At 37.8% G+C, this 24916-nt stretch overlaps 1 protein-coding gene across 2 annotated transcripts; it reads left to right on the top strand.

Annotated features, from left to right (window-relative positions):
* The first annotated feature begins 45 nt into the window (after positions 1 to 45).
* Positions 46 to 22940, top strand: SLC35A5 (solute carrier family 35 member A5). Of its 2 annotated transcripts, none has more exons than XM_007516326.3 (7): positions 46 to 236; positions 989 to 1135; positions 5702 to 5800; positions 6987 to 7117; positions 10717 to 10784; positions 18095 to 18875; positions 21618 to 22940. In XM_007516326.3, the coding sequence occupies exons 2-7, from the start codon at positions 1009 to 1011 to the stop codon at positions 21684 to 21686; spliced, it is 1275 nt and encodes a 424-aa protein (XP_007516388.1). In that variant the 5' UTR covers positions 46 to 236; positions 989 to 1008; the 3' UTR covers positions 21687 to 22940. The 2 variants fall into 2 exon arrangements, with proteins under 2 accessions (XP_007516388.1, XP_060054356.1); XM_060198373.1 differs by lacking the exon at positions 46 to 236 and adding an exon at positions 250 to 458.
* The last annotated feature ends 1976 nt before the right edge of the window (positions 22941 to 24916 follow it).

Raw genomic sequence — 24916 nt, 5'->3', positions numbered from 1 at the left:
GAGCGCGCCTGCGCAATGGATACCAGATCCGTTCTCTCCTTGGCGGGGAGGTGGGGTGTAATTGGTTCCGGAATTAAGAGGCTTGGGCGTAGGACCTTTTTCGCTTTTCTTTCCCTCCCAGACCCAGGCCCACTTATGGACCCTAAAAGCTACAGATACTACTGCGGAGCTGAAAAGCTACTGCCTTGACTCTACTATGTGCGCTCTTCCAGTAGAAGTTCACCGGAGGAGCCGAGGTAACCGCGCCCCGCAGGCAAAGGATCGCGCGTGCCTAAAGGCAGTGGGCGCGCGTGCTGCGAGTCCTCCTTACTGCGCATGTGTAGAAGGCATGAGTGAAGGGAAACCTTCGGGGGGAAGTGTCTCCGACCTCTGTGAACTTGCGCCCAGTGGAGCTGTGGGTGTTGGCATTTTAAGTCCGTCTGGCATCTGTCCACCTGCTCTTCGCTGGTAGACTTCGGGCAAGTTACTTACCCCGGCCTCAGTATATCAAAAGAAGACCATAGAATCTGATTTCTAAAATCCCTTTGATTTGCAACTACTGGATCATTAACATTCAACAGCAGGTGTTTCAGATATTCCCATTTTGGTCATTTCTGTAATGAAATATTTCTCAGCCAACTTTTTTTTTTTTTCCTCCCAAAGGAGAGCTATTGAGGGGAGGAAAAATTTGAAGTCTCTTCTTAGAGATCAAAGTTGCCAATAAAAGTGAAAGCTTAAGAATTGCTTGTCCATCGCCCCAGTGTGTCACTCACTCCTTGCCTTTGTCGGCATGTCGTTCCTCTGCCTTTTCTGCCTAGAGTTCCCTCCTCAAATTTCGACTTTCTCATTTACTTTTCCATAGCTTTCCAAATACTCCTCAGTTTTCTTGGTTTTGATGGGAGTCGCAGCAAGATGTCGAAAAGAATGCTTTTCTATTACAAATCAAAATAATTTACAGTATACTTAATCTGCCAGTAGAGATGGTGATGAAAGCATTTTTCTCTTTAAGGCAATTAAAAGAACAGTGCAATGGAAAACAAGTACGGTGGTCCTCTGTTTTGCTCCTTTTCAACAATGTATACATTCCTACTAGGGACCATATTCATAGCTTTAAGTTCAAGTCGCATCCTACTGGTAAAATACTCAGCCAATGAAGGTAAGTCAAGACTTACCTTAAGCAAGTACGGCTATATAATCACATATTTCTGCTATCTTTGATGCCCTCGTGTGTAAAATGAGTATAATGTTCTTTCAGGTACTTTGCTTGATGTGGCTGATGAAGCATGTTTAAACTTGAGTCTTTATAGACTTTCATTCCGTAGGGAGAGAAAAATTTGATGCATAGTCGGTATGTGTCAAGAACTGGGTTTGATCTAGCCCTTTACAGAACAGAGACCATGTGACTTACTCCTTCAGTAAGCAGATGTTGTTCGGCCTGTAGTAGTATGTATGATTAGAGTGTGTTTTGACGTGAGGATTTATATGTTTGGTTACTTGGTATATGTCAAGTACTCAATTTAAGTGCAATGGGACAGTACAGATACCAGTTTTGATGATTACATGCTCAAGAAGAAAATTGATTTTTAAATATTTTGTTTTATTTCTCAGTGCAATGCTCATCTCTGGCATATGGTGGTGGGGGTGGGAGTGTATGTGGGGGGGGGGCGTTAAACCAGTAACCCTTTACAGCCTCAGCCTGAAAATCTGTTCTGCTTGTTCTGTGTTAACACCCCCTCCACCCCCACAGTCCTCATGAAATAATTTTAAGTGCAAAAGAATTGCATTTAAACAAATAACTTGAATACTACAAAGCTATATGAAGAACCTCATTAAAAAAAAAAAAGATACCTTAAAATCATGATATGATGTATATGTAAACTCTAACATTTATCTACCAAATACTGTGGTATTATTATTAGTAACAGGATTCATTGTGCATTTTATATATATATATGTATATATATATATATATACATATATATATATGTTGCTCTTGGAAAACTCAGTTTATTAAAGGAAACATGCATGTAAATGCATCGTGAAAAATATAAAGTGTATTGCAGCCTGGCAAACGACATAACAATAGAGCATTGGACTTGCAAGCCCATGGTCCAGAGGTCACTCTCCAGCACCTCGTATGTCAGAGTGATGTCCTGGTTCTCTCTCAGTAATTAATAAGTCTTTATTAAAAATAAAATGCAGTATAATAAATGCTACACTATACCAGAGATGGTAGTTTAGAAAGAGATATAGTCCACCAGGGAGAGGATGATAATGTAGTCAAAAGGAATCACGTTAACTAACAGTTGTTCCACAAAAAGACAAAGGTAGGAAGAAGTATTAAAAAAAAAAAAAAAAGGTCCTTTCCTGTTATAATGAATAGACATAGGGGGTCGGGCGGTGGCGCTGTGGGTTAAGCGCATGGTGGCGCAGAGCGCAAGGACCGGCATAAGGATCCTGGTTCGAGCCCCGGCTCCCCACCTGCAGGGGAGTCGCTTCACAGGCGGTGAAGCAGGTCTGCAGGTGTCTATCTTTCTCTCCTCCTCTCTGTCTTCCCCTCCTCTCTCCATTTCTCTCTGTCCTACCCAACAACGAACAACATCAACAATGGCAATAATAATAACCACAAGGAGGCTACAACAACAAGGGCAACAAATGGGGGGAAAATAGCCTCCAGGAGCGGTGGATTCATGGTGCAGGCATCGAGCCCAGCAATAACCCTGGAGGGAAAAAGTAAATAAATAAAATAAAATAAAATGAATAGACATAAAGGCAGAATATCTTCTAAGAGCTTGCAGTTCAGAATTGATGAGCACAAAGTTTAAAAATGTGGAGGAAGGAATATTGGTCTATAATATATTTTTTAAATATTTTTGAGAGAGCTGCAGAGAGAAACACCAAAGCACTGCTCAGCTCTAGCTTATTTATGGTGGTACAGGGGATTGAACCTGGGACTTTGGAGCCTCAGGCATGAGAGTCTGTTTGCATAACCATTGTGCTGTCTCCCCCACCTGAAATAGATTCTCTTTTTTTTACCCCTAAGTACTGCTTAGTGTTGGCCTGTGGTGGTACTGCATTGAACCTGGAGCCTTCGAGCCTCAGACCTGACAATCTGTTGCACTGCCACTGGCACTGTCTTCCCCAGCTCAAAGGGAGTTATTTATTTATTTATTTATTTATTGCCTCCAGGGATATCACTGGGACTTGGTGCTTGCACTACGAATCCACTGCTCCTGGAGACCATTTTTTCCCTTTTGTTACCCTTGTTTTATCTTGCTATAGTTATTATTGTTGTTATTGCTGTCATTGTTGGATAGGACAGAGAAATTGAGAGTGGAGGGGAAGATAGAGATGGGAAAAGAAAGATAGACATCTGCAGACCTGCTTCACCTCTTGTGAAGCGACCCCCCCTACAGGTGGGGAGCCAAGGCCTGGAACTGGGATCCTTATGCCCATCCTTGCAGTTATTTTTATGGAGGTGTTCAGTGAGCATTAAATTGACGTTCCAGATAACAGATTTTGAGACTTTAATATTAAATTAGCACCTAAAAACCTAGTTGCAAAGAGCCAGCTCACTCAGGGTCAGTAGGTGGAGGAAATAATAGTCACAGAGTTCCAAGGAAAGTCAGCATTTAGCAGGCATACTGACACTCAGAAGGACATGAAGAGAGATGAAAGAACTAAATTACGTGGCTCAGAGATGAAGGAACAGATTGGAAGAAATCTGAGAAAATTGAGACATCCTAAAATGAATAAAACATGTCCTCTTGAACTATTAATTAGAAGTTATTAGGTGATCTCAGAGACCGTGACATTTGAATAAGTGGTAGATGAAAATCAAGTTATTTAGATATAAGACCTAAATGAAAAAAGTGATTAAATGGGAGATATTGACACTGTTTTAGGAAGAGACAGAAAGAATGGTGGCTAAATAAGATAGTATCCATAAGAGTTTTCCATAAGAATTTTGAGCATATTTATCATACCAAGAGTAATGAAATAGTCATTAGAAAGACAATGAAGATATACTGGGCCTTACAAGATAGCTCCCCTGCATAGTACACCTGTTATGCACACAACCCAAGTGCCAACCCAACCCCACTGCACTAGAGGAAGCTTCAGTTCTATGATTTTTATTTCCCTCTGTCTTTATCTGAAATTTGGCTCAGAGTTGTAAATACCTGGCAAGAAGTGGGGGGAAAAATAGGCTGAAGTTAGATGAAGTTTTATTGGCACAAAACTCCTGAAGAAAAGGGATGTTAAAGGGGAGAGCCAGTGATTGTACAGTCATAATCCTTTCTCAGGATCAGAGATGAACTGAGAATGTATTTTTTTGTTTGTTTATTTTATTTTATTTTTTTTACCAGAGCACTGCTCGGCTCTGGCTTATGCTGGTGCAGGGGATTGAACCTGGGACTTTGGAGCCTCAGACATGAGAGTCTGTTTGCATAACCAATATGCTATCTACCCCTACCTTATGAACAGAGAATTGATTATGCTTAGATTGAGGAGGTCAGAGGAAATCACAGAGAAGAAAAGGTTCTCTGAGTAGAAAGAATGTCAGACTGGCATTTTTTCCTCTATATTTGGCCAGTTTTCATTTTAATTCAATGGCCAAGGGAAACAACTAAATGTCAAAATAGGGGGTAGGGTTGGTGAGAGGTAGTGAATTCCTCAAAATAAGACCTAGTAAAGTTGATGTTTGTCCTGGGCGAATTATAAAGTAAGTTGTTGGCAAGCATTCAAAAATGACAGAGGTCATAACAAATGCATGCTAAACACACCTCATTTCCTAATTGATCTGGAAGTTAGACATAGCCTCTCAATTTGGGTTTGGATGTATCTGAGTATTTCCTCTCAGCCCAGATGTTATTCAGAGCCCTAGGCTAGTTGCTTCTCGCTTTAAGTAACTTTTCTTTTAACCCCAATGCATTTTTATACCTGAGTATGAAACAAAAACTATTTTCTACATGTGCGCATCACATGAAATGAGAAAACTGAGTTAAGGGAATATTATAGACTGAATATAATTTGTTCTTAGCAAGGCAGGTGACACGAAAGGAAGAGTGAGCAGGGTAATAATTCAGCTAGGTTAATTCAGAACTATGAGTCAGACTCTGTGTATTAATTTTTTATCAGTCTGCAGAGTGCTTTCTAGTGCCATGCCCAGAGCTTTCTTTGTCTTGGGTCTCCTCATTATATTCATCAGCAACCTGTATGAAAATGTGAGAGGTCAGTTTATAAAGATCAAGGAGAATAAAATGCCGGGTAGGGTAGGGAATAGCTGATATACATGGTGGACTGATAACAATTTTAAAACCCAGGGCCTGGAAGATATCTCAGCCTGTTAGAGCACCAGCCTCATGTGTGCATGAGGCCTCGGGTGCAGTCAGCAGCATCACCGTATATCAGAGCTGAGTAGTGCCCTGGTCTCACTGTCTTTCACCCTGTTCTGTCATTATCTCATAATAAATAAGTCTTAGAAAAATTAGTAGAGAAATATAGAATAGTGCAATTAGTCACTCTAAATACAATACCACAAAAGCAAGACTAGAATGTTTACCAAAATCCAAAAGAACAAAGCCTCCTAGGTTATGTTTAATACAATGAAAATTTTTAAAAATCCATTCTCGGGTTTAAAACAACTGTAAGTTAAATGTGCATAAGCATTATGTTGAATGAAATTTATATTTTTTTTAAAAAAACTTTTATTGCATTTCAGAGAATAAATATGATTACCTTCCAACTACTGTGAATGTATGCTCAGAGCTGGTGAAGTTGGTTTTCTGTGTACTCATTTCATTTTGGGTTATAAAGAAAGGTGAGTCACCACAATTCTCACAAAGCCCAAGAGACAGTTTGACTACCATTCTTTTTGTAAATTCATTTGTTTTAATCATCTATTATACCATACATGAGCAAAACTATCTAGTAGTTGTCCTTTACCTTTTTATTTTTTACTTAACATAATCACTTCCATATCCATTTTGTTCCAAGTAATAGTTTCCTTTTGTTTTTCTTAATTTTTTATTAATATTTATTCCTTTTTGTTGCCCTTGTTTCATTGTTGTAGTTGTTATTGTTGTTGTTACTAATGTCATTGTTATTGGATAGGACAGAGAGAAATGGAGAGAGGAGGGGAAGACATAGAGGGAGAGAGAAAGATAGACACCTGCAGACCTGCTTCACCGCTTGTGAAGCGACTCCCCTGCAGGTGGGGAGCCGGGGGCTCAAAGCAGGATCCTTATGCTGGTCCTTGCACTTTGCGCCACATGCACCTAACCCACTGTGCTTTTTTTTTTTTTTTTTTTTTTTGCGGAGGAGCAGTGTTCCATTAAATATATATCCCAAAACTCTTACCCAGTCATCTGTCATTTTACATTGCTTCCATATTTTGATTATTGTAAATTGTGCAACTGTGAACATAGGGGTGCATATATCCTTTTAGATTCGTGCTTCCATATCCTTTGGCTATATGCCAAGAGTGGTATTGCTGCTGACTGTGGAATAATAACTCATAGAGGTTATGATCCTATTAATAAATGTTAATTTCACTACTTCCATGTATATATATTTGTTTTTTCCATCTTGTATTTTTTCCCCTTAACCCCCAAAGAGAAAATATCACAGCATATATGCTGGGGTTTTCCACTTGTACTTGTGGCTCAATCTCTACTCCTTAGGCTCTTAAAGTATTAAAAGAAACCATAATTATATTTCAGATTGTCTTCAATGATACTTCTATGTCAGGTTTTACAGGAATTAGGAGAATCAGTATTCTTAAGGGTATTGCTGGTTATCAGTGAAGAGGCATGATGAAGAATTAAAGACAAAACTCCCAATTTGTCTTTGATTTCCTCAGCCTAATAATAGTTACTTATGGAAGCAAGCTGATAAAGTCTCTTTGAAAGAATTGTATCTATAACTAAGCACAGTGTATTGTCTCTAAAAATGTAGGAGTCTTCTCTAGGATCATTTACTTATGACTGTATTTCTTTCTTTTGAAGATCATCAAAGCAGAAGCTTGAAATGTACTTCTGGGAAAGAATTTTCTAATTTTATGAAGTGGTCCATTCCTGCCTTTCTTTATTTCCTGGATAATTTGATTGTCTTCTATGTTCTTTCCTACCTTCAGCCTGTAAGTAAATATGACAAAGGAAATCTCATTGGATAAATACAGAGTTAGAATATCAGAATCAAGAATCTTTAATTATTTTCATTGACATTGTCAGTTTCTTATTCTCTTTACTAGCCTGTGTGAAATGTTTTCAGAATCCTCTGAATACTGAATTACCAATCTACTTGGCAGATTCTTTCAGTGTTGAAGATCACTGTATTAGGGCTGGGATCTAGCTCACCTGGAATTGAACTCAGTTGAACATACCTTGTGCACAAGGACCTAGGTGTAAGCTTGGGAACCACCATGGGCTGCACCTTCAGAGTATGTTCCCTGGATCTGGAGCAGTACTGTGGTATCTCTCCTCCTCTCTCTGTCTCTATCCCTCTCTCTCTCTGATAGAAAGAAAACAAAAAAAATCTAGACCTGGACGCAGTGTGATCATGTAGCACAACAGGAAAAAAGAAAAAGGAGAATGCTTAACAGAGGAAATGGCGCGATGGTTTATTTATATAAGAAACTCTCTTGCCTGTGGTACCAAAGTTCCCAGGTTCAGTCTCCAGAATTACCATAAGCTAGAGCTGAGCATTGCTCTAGTTTAAATAAATAAACAAGTAATCAAAAAAAAAAAAAGGGAGGGGTGGAAGAATACTATATCAAACTTATGTTGGCTATTTGGGAAGCGGGAGGGTAGTTTCCTGTAAAATAGATTTGTATTTGCAGCCATCCCTCTTAGTGAAACTTAAATGGCCTATCTTTTTTTTTTTTTTTTTTTTTTTTTTATTTAAGAAAGGATTAATGAACAAAAACATAAGGTAGGAGGGGTACAACTCCACACAATTCCCACCACCCAATCTCCATGACCCACCCCCTCCCCTGATAGCTTTCCCATTCTCTAGCCCTCTGGGAGCATGGACCCAGGATCATTATGGGTTGCAGAAGGTAGAAGGTCTGGCTTCTGTAATTGCTTCCCCGCTGAACATGGGTGTTGACTGGTCGGTCCATACTCCCAGTCTGGCCTATCTTTTCTGAGCTGTGCTCCGACCTCCTGCCTCTAATGCTAACTTCAACATCTAGGACTTTCCAAGGAGACTTTCATGACTATCTAGGAAAATTATATACTCAGTTTAGTAGTCATTTCTCCTGGTCTTTCTTATATATGCTCTAATATAGTTTACATGTATTCTATTTCTATGATTTCCTTTTTCTTAGTCATATTATTTAACCAGGAAGTTCTGTTGGGAGAGAGATCATATCCATCTAATTAATTGTAAGTACTAGTTGTAACTGGTAATACTAAGAATATCTCATTTCTCTTGATGTTTTCCATCCTTATTAACTGTCTTGATGAGGTCTTGTTTCTCTGCTTTTACATATTTCTTGATTTAGTACATGTATGTTTTCCCATATTTTATAAAATGATGTTTTCTATTGTTATTGTTGCCAAGTTTTGTTTTAAATTTCTTTAAAAGAAGTTCAGGGGCCAGGTACTGGCGCACCTGGTTGAGCGCACCTGATACAATATGCAAAGACCTAGACCCCACCTGCAGGGGGAGAGCTTTGCAAGTGGTGAAGCAGGCTGCAGGTGTCTTTCTTTCTCCCTATTCCCCCCTTTCCCTCTCAGTTTCTGGCTGTCTATCCAATAAATAAATAAAGATAATAAAAAGAAGTCCAAACATTTTTTAGTATAAATTACATTTCTGTTGGCACTAGTGCTTCCTATGTGAGACCCCTAAAATATTGGCAAATCAGTTTTAAAGTAGGATAATAGGGAGAGATGAGTGAAACTTTGTGTTAGAAAGATTTGATTCCTTTCCACTAGTTAGAAGCCATGTAACTAAACAAAGTCCAACTGCTTTAAGTTTCATTTGTTGGTTTGTAAAACTGGGTAATGATGTCAGAACAGACCAAAGTCAGGGCCCATGGCCATGTGATCCACTGTGATCCTAATGTCTAAAATTGCTTTCTTCGAAATTCTTGCTCCTACTTTGTTTTTTCAGGTCTCAGAATCTCTCTGCCCAATAACACAATTAATTCACATTAATAAGTACATATTTTATAGTATTTTATTTGTTTCCAACATATCATCTTTTAAGTTTCTGTCTTTCCTACATCCCCCAAGCTAAGCTAAAACAAGATTACAACTTCCTTTTTCTCCTTCCAGCTTACTGCTTTGCTCATGCTTCCTGGTTATGTACAACCACAGTGATTACAATGTCAAATATGTGCATATTTTGCTAGCAAGGTCCAAGTCTAGTTGTAAAGAATTCAGTACAGGTACATGGAAGTTTGGAAACAAAGAGCTGTGATGTTTTATTTATTCTGTTGAAAGTAAAGGGTTTCCAGTTTCATAAAACCTGCCTGGCTGTTTGGTGAGGTGTATTTACACAATCACTATTGTGAATGTTCATGGCTACCACTTTCTCGCTTATACCAGTTACTTAATATCCTTGTTTCCTCTCATTCTTCTCCTAAGGGTTCATGATAATTTTTTTTTTGGGGGGGTGTTGTTTCACAAGATAGTTGTTGTCTCAGGAGTGTAATTTCATATCTTCCCAAAGTATGTTAGCATACCCCACTAGCCACCAAAGCGCCATCTTCCTCCAGCAGAAGATACAGATCCCCCAGCCCCCTATTCTGCAGAGAATATTGAGAAAATCTTGAAATAGTAGTTCCCACTGAATTTCAATAGAGAAACAACAATGTTTCATTCTTGGAATTTTGCTAGTTTTTATTGGATTTGTTCTGATTTAATTCCGTTGAATACTAGACATATTTGATGGTTATATAAGAGAATTGATACTCTTTGGAGCTTATTCAACTTAGAGTGGCAGCTACAAAGACAGAGTGAATGAAATTAATAGAAATATCTTTTCTTTTTTCATTATTAAAATTATCAGATTCAACTATAAAGAACAATAAAGAAAGTTCCTACTTTCTGAACCAAAATACATTTTAAAATTAATGTTCTCGTGTGAATCATGACTAAATTCACAAAGAAAAAACTTGATAAGATCTGACTAATGTATCTAAGTGTCTATAATAATGGGAATAAGTGCAGAAGACAAATCAAATGTGAGTTTGGCGTTGAGTTAGTTCAGTTTTACTAGGAAAGTTGATTCAGTTCTTAGAACATAAAGATATTAAAAATATATACCTCTATTTTCTAAATGTAAATGAACCTGTCAGAACATGCCTTCTCTCTACTTAGAGAAACAGAATTAAAAAAAATCCACAAGCCCCTTTGAGAGTTTAAATAAATTATGCTTCACAATGTATTTATGAATCTTAGATATATTATTTCTAGTATTAAATACCTTAAGAGTTTATAAGTATTTCCAGATCTTTGCACATAGATGATTTACATAGGCACTTGCTGAATTTCAACACATTGTCAAAGTAGTATAATAAATTGATCATATCTACATATACTTAACAAGCAATAAAAATGCAATTCAGTCCTGTAGTGAAATAGCTGCCCTAATAACCCTTCTGGCTTTTAACCAAAAAAAAAAAAAAAAAGCCTTTTTTTTTTTTTTTAAGTAGGTGAACCTCCAAGCTGGGAAATTTCTGAAGTCAGTACTTTGTTTGGATTGTAACTCTATCTTCTCTTTTTCTAGGCCATGGCTGTTATCTTCTCAAATTTTAGCATTATAACAACAGCTCTTCTATTCAGGATAATTTTGAAGTAAGTAACTTGCTGTGAGAGCATATAACCTACTATAAAAGGGCGTAATCTTGTTTCAGATGATATACCCAGAGCACTAAACCCTCTGAATCCAGTTATTCCTGATTGACTTTGTTCAGACATATTGCTTAACTCATCTAAATAGCAGCCCCAGTTCTAGACTATCAGAACCCTCAGATTCAGCATGTGAATTATTTTTTCCTTAGCAACTCAAAATAAAAAAATAACTGGCTGGGTTATAATTAGTTCTTTGGTTTTTGGTTTCAAATTTTCAACTAAGAATTTATGAGCCTTTATTTCCCGGAGATTGCTGTGTACTAGTAGGGAATGAAAAGGTTCTCTAGGCTGTTAATATGTGTGTTATTTGAAGTTTGAGTGGCGTATCATTAAACAACTTGAGATAGGTGCATGACTTAAGGTCTAACTCACTGATGATTTGTATAAAGAGTAGTCATAATTATAATTATTAATTATAAATCTTACACAAGGACCTGAGTTCAACTCCTTTCCCCATCTTTTGGAGGAAGCTTCACAAGCAGTGAAGCAGTGGTGGCAGGCATCTCTTTTTCTGTCTTCTTCTCAGTCCTCCTCCTACTCTTGAATTATTTCTCTTTCTAGTCAATAGAAAAATAAAATATTTTAAAAGTAAGTAAATTTTAAACTTTTTGAAATCCTTTCAAAAATTCTTTCTCCAGGATGACCAATAGACTCTACTCCACTACAAAGCTAAGACCTGAATTTTCTAAGGTTGGGGATTGATATAGCAGCTGGCAACTTTAACTCTAGTGTTCTTTGTTGTTGATGATGATAATGATGATAAAAATAAAGTTAACTTGAATTTGCAGACACTATTTTTTGTTATTGTTGTTTCTGTCTTACGTTCACTTCTCCCTTTTATTTTCTTGTTTCTTGATGTGCTGTGTCATAGTCTGTTCTTTCAGCTGAAATGCTCGAGTACATGGAAATTTACTTTTGTAATTTATCTGTGAATTATGAAAATAATTCAGAGCAAGTTCAAGAATGCTATGCCAAAAAACATTTCAAACTCTTTAAAAAATAAACGTGAAACTGATCTTGTAGGATTAAAAAGTTAGCTCCTGGGAAATTATGTCAACTTGGATACATTAAAAAGCGCAGTGGGTTAAGCACAGGTGGTGCAAAGCGCAAGGACCCGAGTAAGGATCTGGGTTCAAGCCCCGGCTCCCCACCTGCAGGGGTCGCTTCACAGGCTGTGAAGTAGGTCTGAAGCTATCTATCTTTCTCTCCCCCTCTCTGTCTTCCCCTTCTCTTTCCATTTCTATCTACCCTATCCAACAACGGTGACATCATTAACAACAGCAATAGTAGCTACAACAATAAAAAACAAGGGCAACAAAAGGGAATAAATAAATAAATATTTTTTAAAAGCAGATGTCTTAGGCAGAGCCTTTTTCAAGTAAAATAATTTTCTTGTGAAATTAGCATGTGTATACATGGTGTATATGTTATATAACATTATGCCAAAATTTAAAACTGCCTTTACCTAAGAAGTTATAAAGTACGTATTGCCTGACTTGAAATTTGCCATTGGCTCTAGCTGAGTCCCTAGTTGTTTCTTTATCATGACTCCAGAGCCTTCACTGCGAGGCCAAGATGAATGGCCACTTGGAAAGTCTCTACCTCGGCTTTGATTTTTTGATGGTGCTTGAGATTGAACCTGGGACCTTGGAACCTCAGTCGTAAAAGTCTTTTTCATGGGGCCTGGCAGTGAGGCATCCAATTGAGCACATATATTACCATCTGCAAAGGACCCACTTTGGACCCCTTGATCCCTACCTGCAGGGGAAAGATTCATAAGTGGTGGAATAAATGCCGTGAATCCCCACTGCACCCTTCCCTATCTCCTCCTCCACTCAACTTCTCTGTCCTGTCTAATTAAAACAAAAAAGAAGACGTGGGGGAAAGCTGCCAGAAGTGGTGAATTTGTAAGCAGAAACTGAACCTCAACAGAATACTGGTGGCAATAAAAAACAAAAAGTATTTTCATTAACACTATAATAGCTTCCTAGCCCCTTACTTACCTCCTCTTAATATCCAGAGCAGTTATATTGATTCTTAGACATACGTCTGCTTGTTTGCTACTATCTGTTTTAAATTCTTGGGAGTAATTTATATTAAAGTTAAAAAAAATCACTCTTCCATATGCACTAATTTAGTTTCTATGATGTATCTTAATTTCATCAACCCACAAAATGGTATTAGAGTTGAACTATAATAATAAAATATTTTAGGTACATTTAGGGTTTCTTTATTTATTTTTTTCCTCCAGGGTTATTGCTGGGCTCGGTGCCTGCACCATGAATCCACTGCTCCTAGAGGCCATTTTTTCCCCTTTTTGTTGCAGCCTCGTTGTGGTTATTATTGCCATTGTTGACGTTGCTTTGTTGTTGGATAGGACAGAGAGAGATGGAGAGAGGAGGGGAAGACAGAGAGAGGGGGAGAGAAAGATAGACACCTGCAGACCTGCTTCACTGCCCGTGAAGCGACTCCCCTGCAGGTGGGGAGCCGGGGGCTCGAACCGGGATCCTTACGCCGGTTGCTGCGCTTTGTGCCACCTGCGCTTAACCCACTACACCACCGCCCAACTCCCCATTTAGGGTTTCTTAATACCATTTGAAACACTGAGTTTTAGGAGTCAAAGAAACACAAGACCAGCATATAGTTTTACCTAGTATACTTGTTAATTTTCTGATTCATAAACAGAAACTGTGGGGAAAGTTGTAAAAACTGCATTTTAAAATATGAGGGGTATATTGCAAGTAAAATAAAGTTTGTGCTACAAACTAGCAGAAAAGTGACAATACCATTCAGCAGATCAGGTATTTTTTTCCAAAATCATTCGCCTACCTATTTTTTTTTTATTTCTCATTATAAATCTTTTCATGATCATTCTGTGTTACTTAGGAAACATATCATGTATGGTTTTGTGAAAAACAAGTATATCAGTCTTCTTCACTTATTTTCAAGCATGCCTGGTTTACTAGCACCAAATATTGTAGAGATGCTTTTATCTGACACAGTTTGAGCCAATTGTTACTAGGAAAATTCAAAGTGGGAAATCACTTTAAAAAAAAATTATTATTTATTTTCCCTCTTGTTGCCCTTGTTAATTTTTTTTAATTGTTGTTGATGTTGTTGTTGTTGGCTAGGACAGAGAGAAATGGAGAGAGGAGGGGAAGACGGGGAAAGAAAGACACCCGCAGATCTGCTTCACCACCTGTGAAGTGAACCCCCTGCAAGTAGGGAGCCAGGGGCTCAAACCTGGATCCTTACACTGGTCCTTGTGCTTTGTGCCACCTGCGCTTAACCCGCTGGGGAAATCACTTTTATAAAATGTCCTTTTTAGGAGTGTCAGTGTTGATTCAAGCCTGATGGATGCACTCTACAGTTCATCTCCCTGACCTAGTTTTTATTTTATATTTTTCGGAGACTAGGAGGGAGAGGGAAAGGCACTAAAGCACCACTCCATCGTCCATAGAATTAACATCTGTCTCTGTCCTTGGAAAATTCATACTTAAAAACAATTGAACTTAAGATATGCAACATCTTAATATGTATTACATATGGACAGTGCATATAACTTCCTATGAAACCTTCAGGTCTAAAGAATTCAGCCTGGAGCACTAATCTGAACATTTGACCAGTGTAGCCAACAGTTAATGAGATATGCTTCTTTTTTTTTTTTTACTTCTCTTTTTTATTTTTTTTATTTTTTTATTTATTGGATAGAGACAGTCAGAAGTCGAGAGGGAAGGGAGGGATAGAGAGGATGAGAGACAGAAACACACCTGCAGCATTGCTTCACCACTTGTGAAGCTTTCCCCCTGCAGATGGGGCTTGGGGGCTCAAACCTGGGTGCTTGTGCACTGTAACTTGTATGCTCAACCAGGTGTGCTACCACCCGGCCCCAATTAGATAAGCTTCTAAGTTGCACTGACTAAACTATGAGGAACAAACTTCATGCAACATAAATTATTATTTGTAATAACAGATTCTGGGTGGAGGACATACCACAATAGTTATACAAACAGATTCTCATGCCTTAGGTCTATGTATCAGGTCCAATCACCAGCACCACTATAAGCCAGAGCTGAGTAGTGCTCTAGTAAGGTGGAAAAAAGCAGTTTCTTTTATTTTCTTTGTTGAAAAATCTATAATTTCTCCTAAATCCTTGATCATTTTTATCTTAGTGCATTATCTTAAATGAGTAATTGTAGTATATATTGTTTTGTCTAAGGTTGTATTTCTTTAGATTTAAGTTCTTTAGACACCACATCAAAGGTCTCAGGTTCAATCCCCAGCACTACCATAAGCCAGAATTGAGTAGTGTGCTCTGGCTAAAAAAGAAAAAAGGAATTGTAGGTGCATAATAAATGTTCAGTAAGCTTTCCAATTATATAAACGTTCTTTTTAAAAATTTCTTTATTGGAGGATTAATGTTTTACATTCAGTAGTAAATATGATAGTTTGTACATGCATAACGTTTCTCAGTTTTCCACATAACAATGCAAACCCCTATATAAACATTCTTTTTTTTAAAATTTTTTTTATATTTTGTTTATTCACTCCCTTTTGTTGCCCTTGTTTTATTGTTGTAATTGATGTCGTCGTGGTTGAATAGGACAGAGAGAAATGGAGAGAGGAGGGGAAGACAAAGAGGGGAAGAGAAAGATAGACACCTGCAGACCTGCTTCACCGCTTGTGAAGTGACTCCCCTGCAGGTGGGGAGCTGGGGACTCGAACCGAGATCCTTAACTCCGGTCCTTGTGGTTTGTGCCACCTGCACCTAACCCCTGCGCTACCACCCGACTCCCCAGCATTCTTAAAGCTTGTAGTTCTCACCTGTTGATTTACACTTCCACCTTTGCTTATGTTATTCTTTTTTTTTTTATGTCCCTCTTCATCTAATCTTCAAACTTAAATTTTTTATTCTACCATGAAGACTACCTGTCTGCCCCAACCTCTTTCTCTTTAGTCAGCGTACCTGTTTTCTTTGTATAGATTCTTTTCACTGCCTGAATATATCACCAGCCCTTTTCAGACAGTGAACTTCAATTGATGTTTCCTCTTTCAACTCAAGTGTCTTTTCCTCTTTGAAACAATACTGATGGCCTTATAGTCAAGTGGTCTTTCCTTAATGAACACCAGTCAGTCCATATATTATATTACCATCAATTAATTTCATGCTATATTAAAATATAGATTACTTGGGGATGAAAATCAAATCCTACTCCCTGTGGTGCTTGGTACATAGTAACTGACTCATGTTTCTGTTAAAATGAAAGAATCAGCAAAATGAAACAATAGTACATGACCTCTATAACTCACTTGTTTATTATTAGACAAATTAAGTTTTAAAAAATTAGAGCAGTGGGTTTTTTTTGTTTGTTTGGGGGTTTTTGCCTCCAGGGTTATTGCTGGGGCTCGGTGCCTGCACTACGAATCCACTGCTCCTGAAGACTGTTTTTTCCCTGTTGTTTATCATTGTTTTATTATTGTTGTTGCTGCTGCTTGTCATTGTTATTGGATAGGACAGAGAAATCGAGAGAGGAGGGGGAGAGAAAGATAGTCATCTGCAGACCTGCTTCACCACTTGTGAAGCAACTGACCTATTGGTGGGGAGCCGGGGGCTCAAACCGGGATCCTTACGATGGTCCTTGTGTTTAGCCCACTGTGCTACCACCTGGACTTTGTAAACTACAACCCTAAAAATACATATCTTCGACATAAAAAAAAACAAAACATGTTTACTATATGTATGATGGATGCTTTATGATTAGGCCATGGATCTGGGAACTAGCTTCTTGAAATTTTTGCATGATGAATATCTTTAAATTTTGACAAGGCTTTAAAGGGTCTCCTGAAGCAGAAGGAGGGCCAGGAATTTACTTATACAGAATATTTGGCGAGGGCTGGGTGGTAGCGCAGTGGGTTGGCGCGAAGCCCATGGATGGAAGTGTAAGGATCCCGGTTCCAGCCACTGGTTCCAGCCCCTGGCTCCCACCACCTGCAAGGGGATTGTTTCACAGGCGGTGAAGCAAGTCTGCAGGTGTCTACCTTTCTCTCCCTGTTGGGAAGTGGGGGTGCACTGTCCAGAATGTCCAGGCCATTGTTTCCATGAGAATCTGAGGGGGTAGACCCCAAGCTCTCTCCCCTCTGGGTTGAGAAAATGGCAGGTACCCCCGACCTCATGAACTAATGATGGATGGATCCCTGGACGTGGGCGTCTTTCTGCACATGCCCCTCTTCCCCCTTACAACAAAGGCCATAAATTACTGTACATTGTGTATGACCAAACTTGAAAACTGCCTGCCGTTAACATCCTGTTACTCAACTGCTCCCTTCTCCCCTGCCCTAAAGTGCCTGTAATTTACCCCCAGAGATATATGCATTGTAAACTCATGATCAAGCCTTGTATGGTAACTTTCCACTTGTGATCAAATAGTTTGTAGGTCAAGATGCAGTGTTTGGGTTAATGATTACCTCAACCTTCCCCCTGGACAATGGGAATATTTGCTTGCTTTCTCTCTCAATAAACGAGATGACTCTCTGAGGCTCTCCTGGAGCTGACTGTCCACTTGTCTCTCCACACACATCACCCCTCAACACGTGGAGCCACCCCAGGACTCCCAGGTGGCCTCTGTGACCTTCACCACCAGTGGCCAGGGAGGCAGAGGACCCGGAGCGAGAGCCCACATCTCCCCCTCTCTGTCTTCTCCTCCTCTCTCGAATTCTCTCTGCCCTGTTCAACAACAACGACAGCAATGGCAATAGTAATAACTACAACAATGATAAACAACAAGGGCAACAAAAGGGAAAAAACAGCCTCCAGGAGCAGTGGATTCATAGTGCAGGCACCAAGACCCAGCAATAACTCTGGGGGGGTGGGGAGGAGAATATTTAGCATACTTAAAGGACTGAAAAGCTCACCACATTTCTGGTTCATCGAAACCAGAATGAGAGTCTCTGGTATAACTTACATTCCAGCAAGATAAAAAGTCATTCTGCCAATGCATCAGCTCTAGGGGACCAGAAAGGAGGATTAGGTAAACCTAAAATAAGTAGAAATGACTAATAACCATAAGTAATAGCTGTAATATGAAAATGAGCAAATGACAAGTCTAATATGCAGAGACACCAGCAAGTCTTCTCTGAACTTGAAATACTAGGAATGCTAGCAAAGCAGTGTCTTAAGTTTTCAGTGAAATAGCTGATAATGGGAGAAGGAGGAAAAAAAAACCAGTAAAATCTTGTTTTTCATCTCTGAACAGGAGGCATCTAAACTGGATACAGTGGGCTTCCCTTCTAATTCTATTTTTGTCTATTGTGGCCCTCACTGCTGGGACTGAAACTTCACAGCACAATGTGGCAGGACATGGATTCCATCATGATGCTTTCTTCAGCCCATCTAATTCCTGCCTTCTTTTCAGAAGCAAGTGCCCTAGCAAACATAATTGCACAACAAAGGAGTGGACATTTTCTGAAGCTAAGTGGAATTCCACAGCCAGGGTTTTTAGTCATATTCGTCTTGGCTTGGGCCACGTTCTTATTATAGTTCAGTGCTTTATTTCTTCAATGGCCAACATCTACAATGAAAAGATATTGAAGGAAGGGAACCAGCTTACTGAAAGCATCTTCATACAGAATAGCAAGCTCTATTTCTTTGGCATTCTTTTTAATGGACTCACCCTGGGCCTTCAGAGCAGTAACCGTTATCAGATTAAGAACTGTGGATTTTTTTATGGCCACAATGCATTTTCCATAGCCCTTATATTTGTAACTGCCTTCCAGGGTCTCTCCGTGGCTTTCATTTTGAAGTTCCTGGATAATATGTTCCATGTCTTGATGGCTCAGATCACTACTGTCATCATCACAACAGTGTCTGTTCTGGTATTTGACTTCAGACCCTCTCTGGAGTTTTTCTTAGAAGCTCCATCAGTTCTTCTCTCCATTTTTATTTATAATGCTAGCAAGCCTCACGATCTAGAATATGCACCAAGGCAGGAAAGGATCCGAGATCTGAGTGGCAATCTTTGGGAGCGCTCCAGTGGGGTAAGTTTATGAGGATATTGCTTTTTGCCTATTGTGCTTGAATTCTAAGAAAGAGATATATTGATTTTTCAAAGGATATGTCTCTTTGATTTAAAAGCCAGCAAATATTGGATCCTGTATATATAGAAAGACTCATGATAATGGTTCCAGGGATAAAGTTAAAACACATAGTCTCATGGATTTGTTTTACTTGTATTATAAAATGTATTAGAGTCACAGTAGAAAGAAACCCCACAAATTATTTGATCCAGTCTCCCTAGTTTTACAAATGAACTTTTTTTCTGTCTGCATATCTGAACTCTTTTCTTTCTGTTTACTTATTTATTTATTTATTTATTTATTTTTATTAGTTTTATAGTGATTTACAAAGTTATAAGATCATAGGGGTGTAGTTCACACCACTCCCTGAATGAACATTCTTGAAAGGACTAGGTGATGGAGCCAGGCAGTGGGGCATCTGGTAAAGCACACATGTTAGTAATGTGCAAGAAACCTAGTTCAAGCACTAGAAGGGAGGGAAAACTTCACAATGGTGAAGCAGTGCTCCAGGTCTGTCTTTGTCTCTCTCTCTCTCTCCTCCAGTTCCCTCTTGATTTATGTCTGCCTCTATATATAAAAAAGAAAAATCTTAAGGGAGTAGGGTGGTAGCGCAATGGGTTAAGGACCAGCATAAGGATCCCGGTTCTAGCCCCCGGCTCCCCACCTGCAGGAGAGTCGCTTCACAAGCAGTGAAGCAGGTCTGCAGGTGTCTTATCTTTCTCTCCCCCCTCTCTCTTCCCTTTCTTTCTCCATTTCTCTCTGTCCAATCCAACAATGATGACATCAGTAACAATAATAACTACAACAATAAAACATGGACAACAAAAGGGAATAAATAAATATTTTTAAGAAAACCTTAAAAATAAAGTATTTAAAAGACTAGATGGTTTACAGAAAATTAAGTGAAAAAAAACTGGTATTAAACCCCTGACGTCTGACTCCTAGTTTACTACTCTTTCCATTCCACAATAGTTAAGGAAATAAGTCTCATTTATAAGAAAAGTTGATCATCTAAATGACTCTGAAAAATAGCAAGTCTTGTTAACTTTAATAGAAAGTTTAACTTCTTCATTGCAAAAATATATATATTTTAATTTTATTATTGAATAGAGACAGAAATTGAGAGGGGAGAGAGAGAGACAGCCACCTGCAGCACTGCTTCACCACTCGTAAAGCTTTCCCCCAGGCGACCAGGGGTTTGAGGCTGCGTCCTCGTGCACTGTAATGTGTGCATGTAATTAGGTGTACCACCGCCTGGCCCCCAACTCCTTCATTTTTTCCCTATGGTTACTGCAAACCAGTGTTCCAGAAAGGCAGATTTGGATTATCACCGCTAAAAAACAAACAAAACCTAAAGCATTGCTATGACCATATTTTTCTAAGTAAGAGAAAAATATTTTTGGGAAAAAATACTTATTAAATAATATTGTGTCCTTTGGAACAAAATGGATGGCACTAGCAGTGATTATGCTCAGTGAATAAGTAAGGAAGTGTGGGATAACTGCTGGATGATTTCACTCATATATGGACTATAGAGAATTGAAACACATGAACTTGAAAAGTAGTCAAACCGTATCTATGGCCTTGAAAGAGCTGTGGAGGCTACTGCTGGAGGGAGGTGAAGACACAGAACTTTGGTGGTGGAAGTAGTATAGAAATCTCTTATTATCTTATGATCTTGTAAATCACTAATAAAATATAAGAACACAATAAAAATATTTTGCAGTTATTCTGTCAGTTGCTTGTTAGTTTAGGAGTGTCTGCTACTCATATTTTTAGCAAATTGATAGTGACCTTTTGGAAGCTCTTACAACGAGTTAGGTTTGTAAGTAAAAGATGAAATAGACTCTTCTATCTAGATTTACATTTAAAATTTACTTAGACACACAAGTTATGACCTATTTTTTCCAGTGAAAATTTCACTATTTGGAGAAATTAATCTCTTACTAGCGGTCAGGGCAAAGCTTCCTCAAGTACTGCTTCTGAATTGATAGCAGAACAGACTCTTGAGGCGAAAAAAATTAGAAGATTGGTCCCACATTCCCTGATCTCATGCATTATAGATTCAGAAGAACTGTATTCTCTTTCCAACAATGTGATAGCACTATTTGACTTACTTTTTAGATAAAAGAAAATTAAATTAGATGACAAAACCTAGTTGATACTTATTTCTCCAATCTGTAGTTATTTTCCATTCAGACCAACAGAGGGTGCTCCTTTCTTTTTCTTTAGTCTTTTTTTAAAACTTTTTAATTATTGGGGGATTAATGTTTTACATTCAACTTTTTTTAATTTTTTAATTTCTTTATTGGGGGATTAATGTTTTACATTTGACAGTAAATACAATAGTTTGTACATTACATGTCTCAGTTTTCCACATAACAATATAACCCCCACTAGGTCTTCTGTCATCCTTGCTCCTTTCTTTTTCTATTAACTGAAAGTTAAGTATTGAAGTGCAATTTTTATCTCATTATACATCTAAAATTAAATGTTACTCTTGATTTTGCTTCAGATTGCATAAATATTTTGCCTTTCACTAAAATTAAGTATACAGATCCTTAAATATTTATTTTCATTTGACTGTACTCCATTTATAGTTAAATAAAATGAAGCCCATATTGATAGTTTGTAAAGTGTCCCTTTAGTAATCATAAAAATACCATATTTCTAATTAATTACTGATTTCATATTTTCTTTTAGGATGGAGAGGAACTGGAGAGACTTACTAAACCAAAGAGTGATATTGAATCAGATGAAGATACTTTCTAATGGTGCCGAAATAGTTGTCAGCTCTCACAAACTTTATTTTCACATTTTAGGCAATTATATGTGAATTTTTCACTTGATAAAACAAGGACATTGATAAAGCATAGGTTTTGGTTGTTGTTGTTGTTGTTGTTTTTGTTTTGTTTTTTGTTTTTGCATATCTCCAAGACTGCACAATGCCCCAAGGTTAAAGTGTTTTAAGTAGTCAACATAGGAGTAGAAGTATGGAAACTTCATTTTATGTCAGTGTATTTGATGATAGAAAAATGTATTTGCATGTTGTTTTCCTTTTTCTCTAAGCTTCCATAAAGCTTGTTATAATCATGCTGGCTATAGCTTATAAATGGGCAAATAGAGATCATTTGACCAGATATTCATAATTATGAATTAGTAGTTCTGCTATACATGCCCAAGTTTCCCCCTTTTTAATCATTATAAATATCATCTGCCTTGTCCCTTAAATTTTGAGGCCCTGGAGATACTCATTTTATACCATGACTCTAAAATATTTTATTGATGGACCTTAATATCTGTCTACAACACTGATCTGAATGTAACATACTTTGCAAGAAAAAAGATTCAAAAACATAATACATCAGAATTTTAATTTTTAGAAATGTATGGGAAACTTGATTTGTAGAATTTTTTTTTACAAAAATAAACTTGAATTTAGCTGAAGGTTAGTTCTATGCCACCACAGTTATTTCCATTCATATATCTTTGTATCCTGCCATTTCCATAAGAGTTGAGACACTGGATTCAGAATTATATCAAACTGTAAGAAAGATGCCTAAAAGTTTCTTTTGAAAGGGTTAGTTTTCAACGCAAGTCTTGTAAATTAGCATTTCACCAATAAAGTGATCTAAAAAAAGGTCTTTTTTTCCAGGCAGATGACATTTGCTGAATAGTATTAGTCTAAAAAGAGAAAGGCACTTATAAAGCACTTTATAGTAATAATGCATCCCTTATCAAGTGCATGATATTTTTCTGAGTATTTTTACATGGAGCCAGTTGGCTCTGTAAGGTAGAAATCCAGGTAATAAGTAAAAAATAAGAAAACCTAAGTGACTTGCCCAAGGTCATAAAACTTGGTGATAGAGTGTCAACTTTAGCTAGTCTGTGTGTTTACAAAGTATTACACTGTTTTATATACATTATACATTTTTTCTTTTCCCTAAACTTTATACAGATAAATATAAAATAATATGACTGGTAAGAGTTGGTGGAAATTTAAAAATAAAATAACTGGTAAACCTAGATCTTGTGTTTATATCACTCTGTCATGTAGGTGGGATGCAAAGTACTTTTAATTTTGAAATATGGAGTTGGGCAAAAACCTAAACAACTTTTAAAATGTTACCTTTCAGTAGATTTTGACTTCTAAAAATAGAAAGACTCTTCTCTGAAGAAATATTACAATTAGCTATATGAAACAGGAGATTTGCATTATGCTAATTTATTTTAAACACAGAGAATCATGTGTAGGAAGACTGTAGAAAGTATGACTTATAGGGAGTCGGGTGGTAGTGCAGCGGGTTAAGCACACTTGGCGTAAAGTGCAAGGACCCGTATAAGAATCCTGGTTCAACACCCCCCCCCCTTCCCACCTGCAGGGGAGTCACTTCACAAGGGTGAAGAAGGTCTGCAGGTGTCTGTTTCTTTCCCCCTCTCTGTCTTCCTCTCCTCTCTCCATTTCTCTCTGTCCTATCCAACAACAACAACATCAATAATAACTACAATAATAAAACAACAACAACAAAATAATAATAATAATAATAAAACAACAAGGGCAACAAAAGGGATGAATAAAATATTTTAAAAAAGAAAGTATGACTTATAAAACATAGGACAGCAATATTATTTGCAAAAATATTACCTACAGAAGATGCTTAGTAGTAGCAGATTTCACGAGTTCATAGTGAATATATATATATATATATTCTTCACCCTCCTTTTCAGAAAGCACATGTTGCCCGGAGTAAGATTTACTTGTCTTGATAATAAGAGAGCTAGTGAGCAATAACACTAGAATGTGAAATTCTGATGTCAATTTGTTGGGGCATTTTGTAGACTCCAGTGATTTTTAATGAATAGATTAACTGAAAACTGAGAGTCTAGAAACCACATCTTTCCATTTTATGTGCCTTGTATAGCCCCAGGGGAAAGAACAGTTGTCATGTAGCAAAAGAATTCAGACTTATTCCCAATTCTAAAAAACCAAGTGCAATTTATACGGTGATGTACATGTTACAATACTTAAGGACCCAGGTTTGAGCCCCTGGCCCCCACCTGCATTGAGAGATGCTTCACAAGCAGTGAAGAAGGTCTGCAGGTGTCTTTCTTATTATCTTCCCCCACCCCTCTCAATTTCTCTCTCAAATAAAAATAGAGGAAAAAAGTGACCACAGGCAGCAGTGCCTGGAGGTAATAAAAAAGAAGCAAGAGGAGAATTACTCAAGGCAAAATTACTTTGCTTTATACCTAAGGCCTTTTCCCTCTTATTCCCCATGTAGAAGTCCTGTTTATGGCCAGGACTAGACTACATGGGATGACAAGCAATTCTGCCTCTTCGCTATAGACCCTACAGGTTTGACAAAATACAGCCCAGGTGTTCCTGGGTAGTTTTACCTTTTATGTCCCTGAGTTTTTCCATGAATTATTACTGTTCCAGTGCAGAAAATAGGTAAAGTCTAACTCAAAGGGAAAGGTGATTTTTCTAAGCTGAGTAATATGCATCCCTCCTTTAAAGGAAAACATGTCCAGAACTCAGCATGCACCTTTCTATTTTAATCTTATGTAAATACCTATAAATACAATATGAAGTATAAACAGAGTTAGTATTTTGTGTATGAAAATCAAAGTAAGTCTACAGATTAGAAATACAGGTTTATCAGACATATAATAAATACAGGTTTATTAGAAATACAGGTTTATCAGTTGTTTGAGTACTACTCAGCTCTGGTTTATAACGGTGCTAGGGGTCAAACCTGAGCACTGTGCTTCAGTCTGGAAAGGAGCATGATTTGAATAACAGTTGGGCTGTCTCCCCAATATTATGTGCAAAAGTATTGCCTACAGAAGCCACAAAACACCAACTGAGTTTAATTTATGAACTTTTAATTTTGAATTCACATGTTTTGTTCAAATAGAATAGCAATAAATACCCAAAGAAACTTGATAGCTTCTACCATCGCTTGCGATTTTCCTTCCTTTGAGCACCATCCTGTCTTTTA

The sequence above is a fragment of the Erinaceus europaeus genome, chromosome 9 (assembly GCF_950295315.1).
Source record: "Erinaceus europaeus chromosome 9, mEriEur2.1, whole genome shotgun sequence".
NCBI lineage: Eukaryota > Metazoa > Chordata > Mammalia > Eulipotyphla > Erinaceidae > Erinaceus > Erinaceus europaeus.
Note: the sequence above shows the minus strand (reverse complement) of the source record. Positions and strands in the feature narration are given on the sequence as shown.

What these genes read in the sequence shown, in the direction of transcription:
- SLC35A5 (XM_007516326.3), top strand. Translation starts at nt 1,009, where the DNA reads ATGGAAAACAAGTACGGTGGTCCTCTGTTTTGCTCCTTTTCAACAATG. An exon ending in ATTTTGGGTTATAAAGAAAG is followed by an intron (nt 5,801 to 6,986) that starts GTGAGTCACCAC and finishes TTTCTTTTGAAG; the next exon opens with ATCATCAAAGCAGAAGCTTG. An exon ending in CTATTCAGGATAATTTTGAA is followed by an intron (nt 10,785 to 18,094) that starts GTAAGTAACTTG and finishes ATCTCTGAACAG; the next exon opens with GAGGCATCTAAACTGGATAC.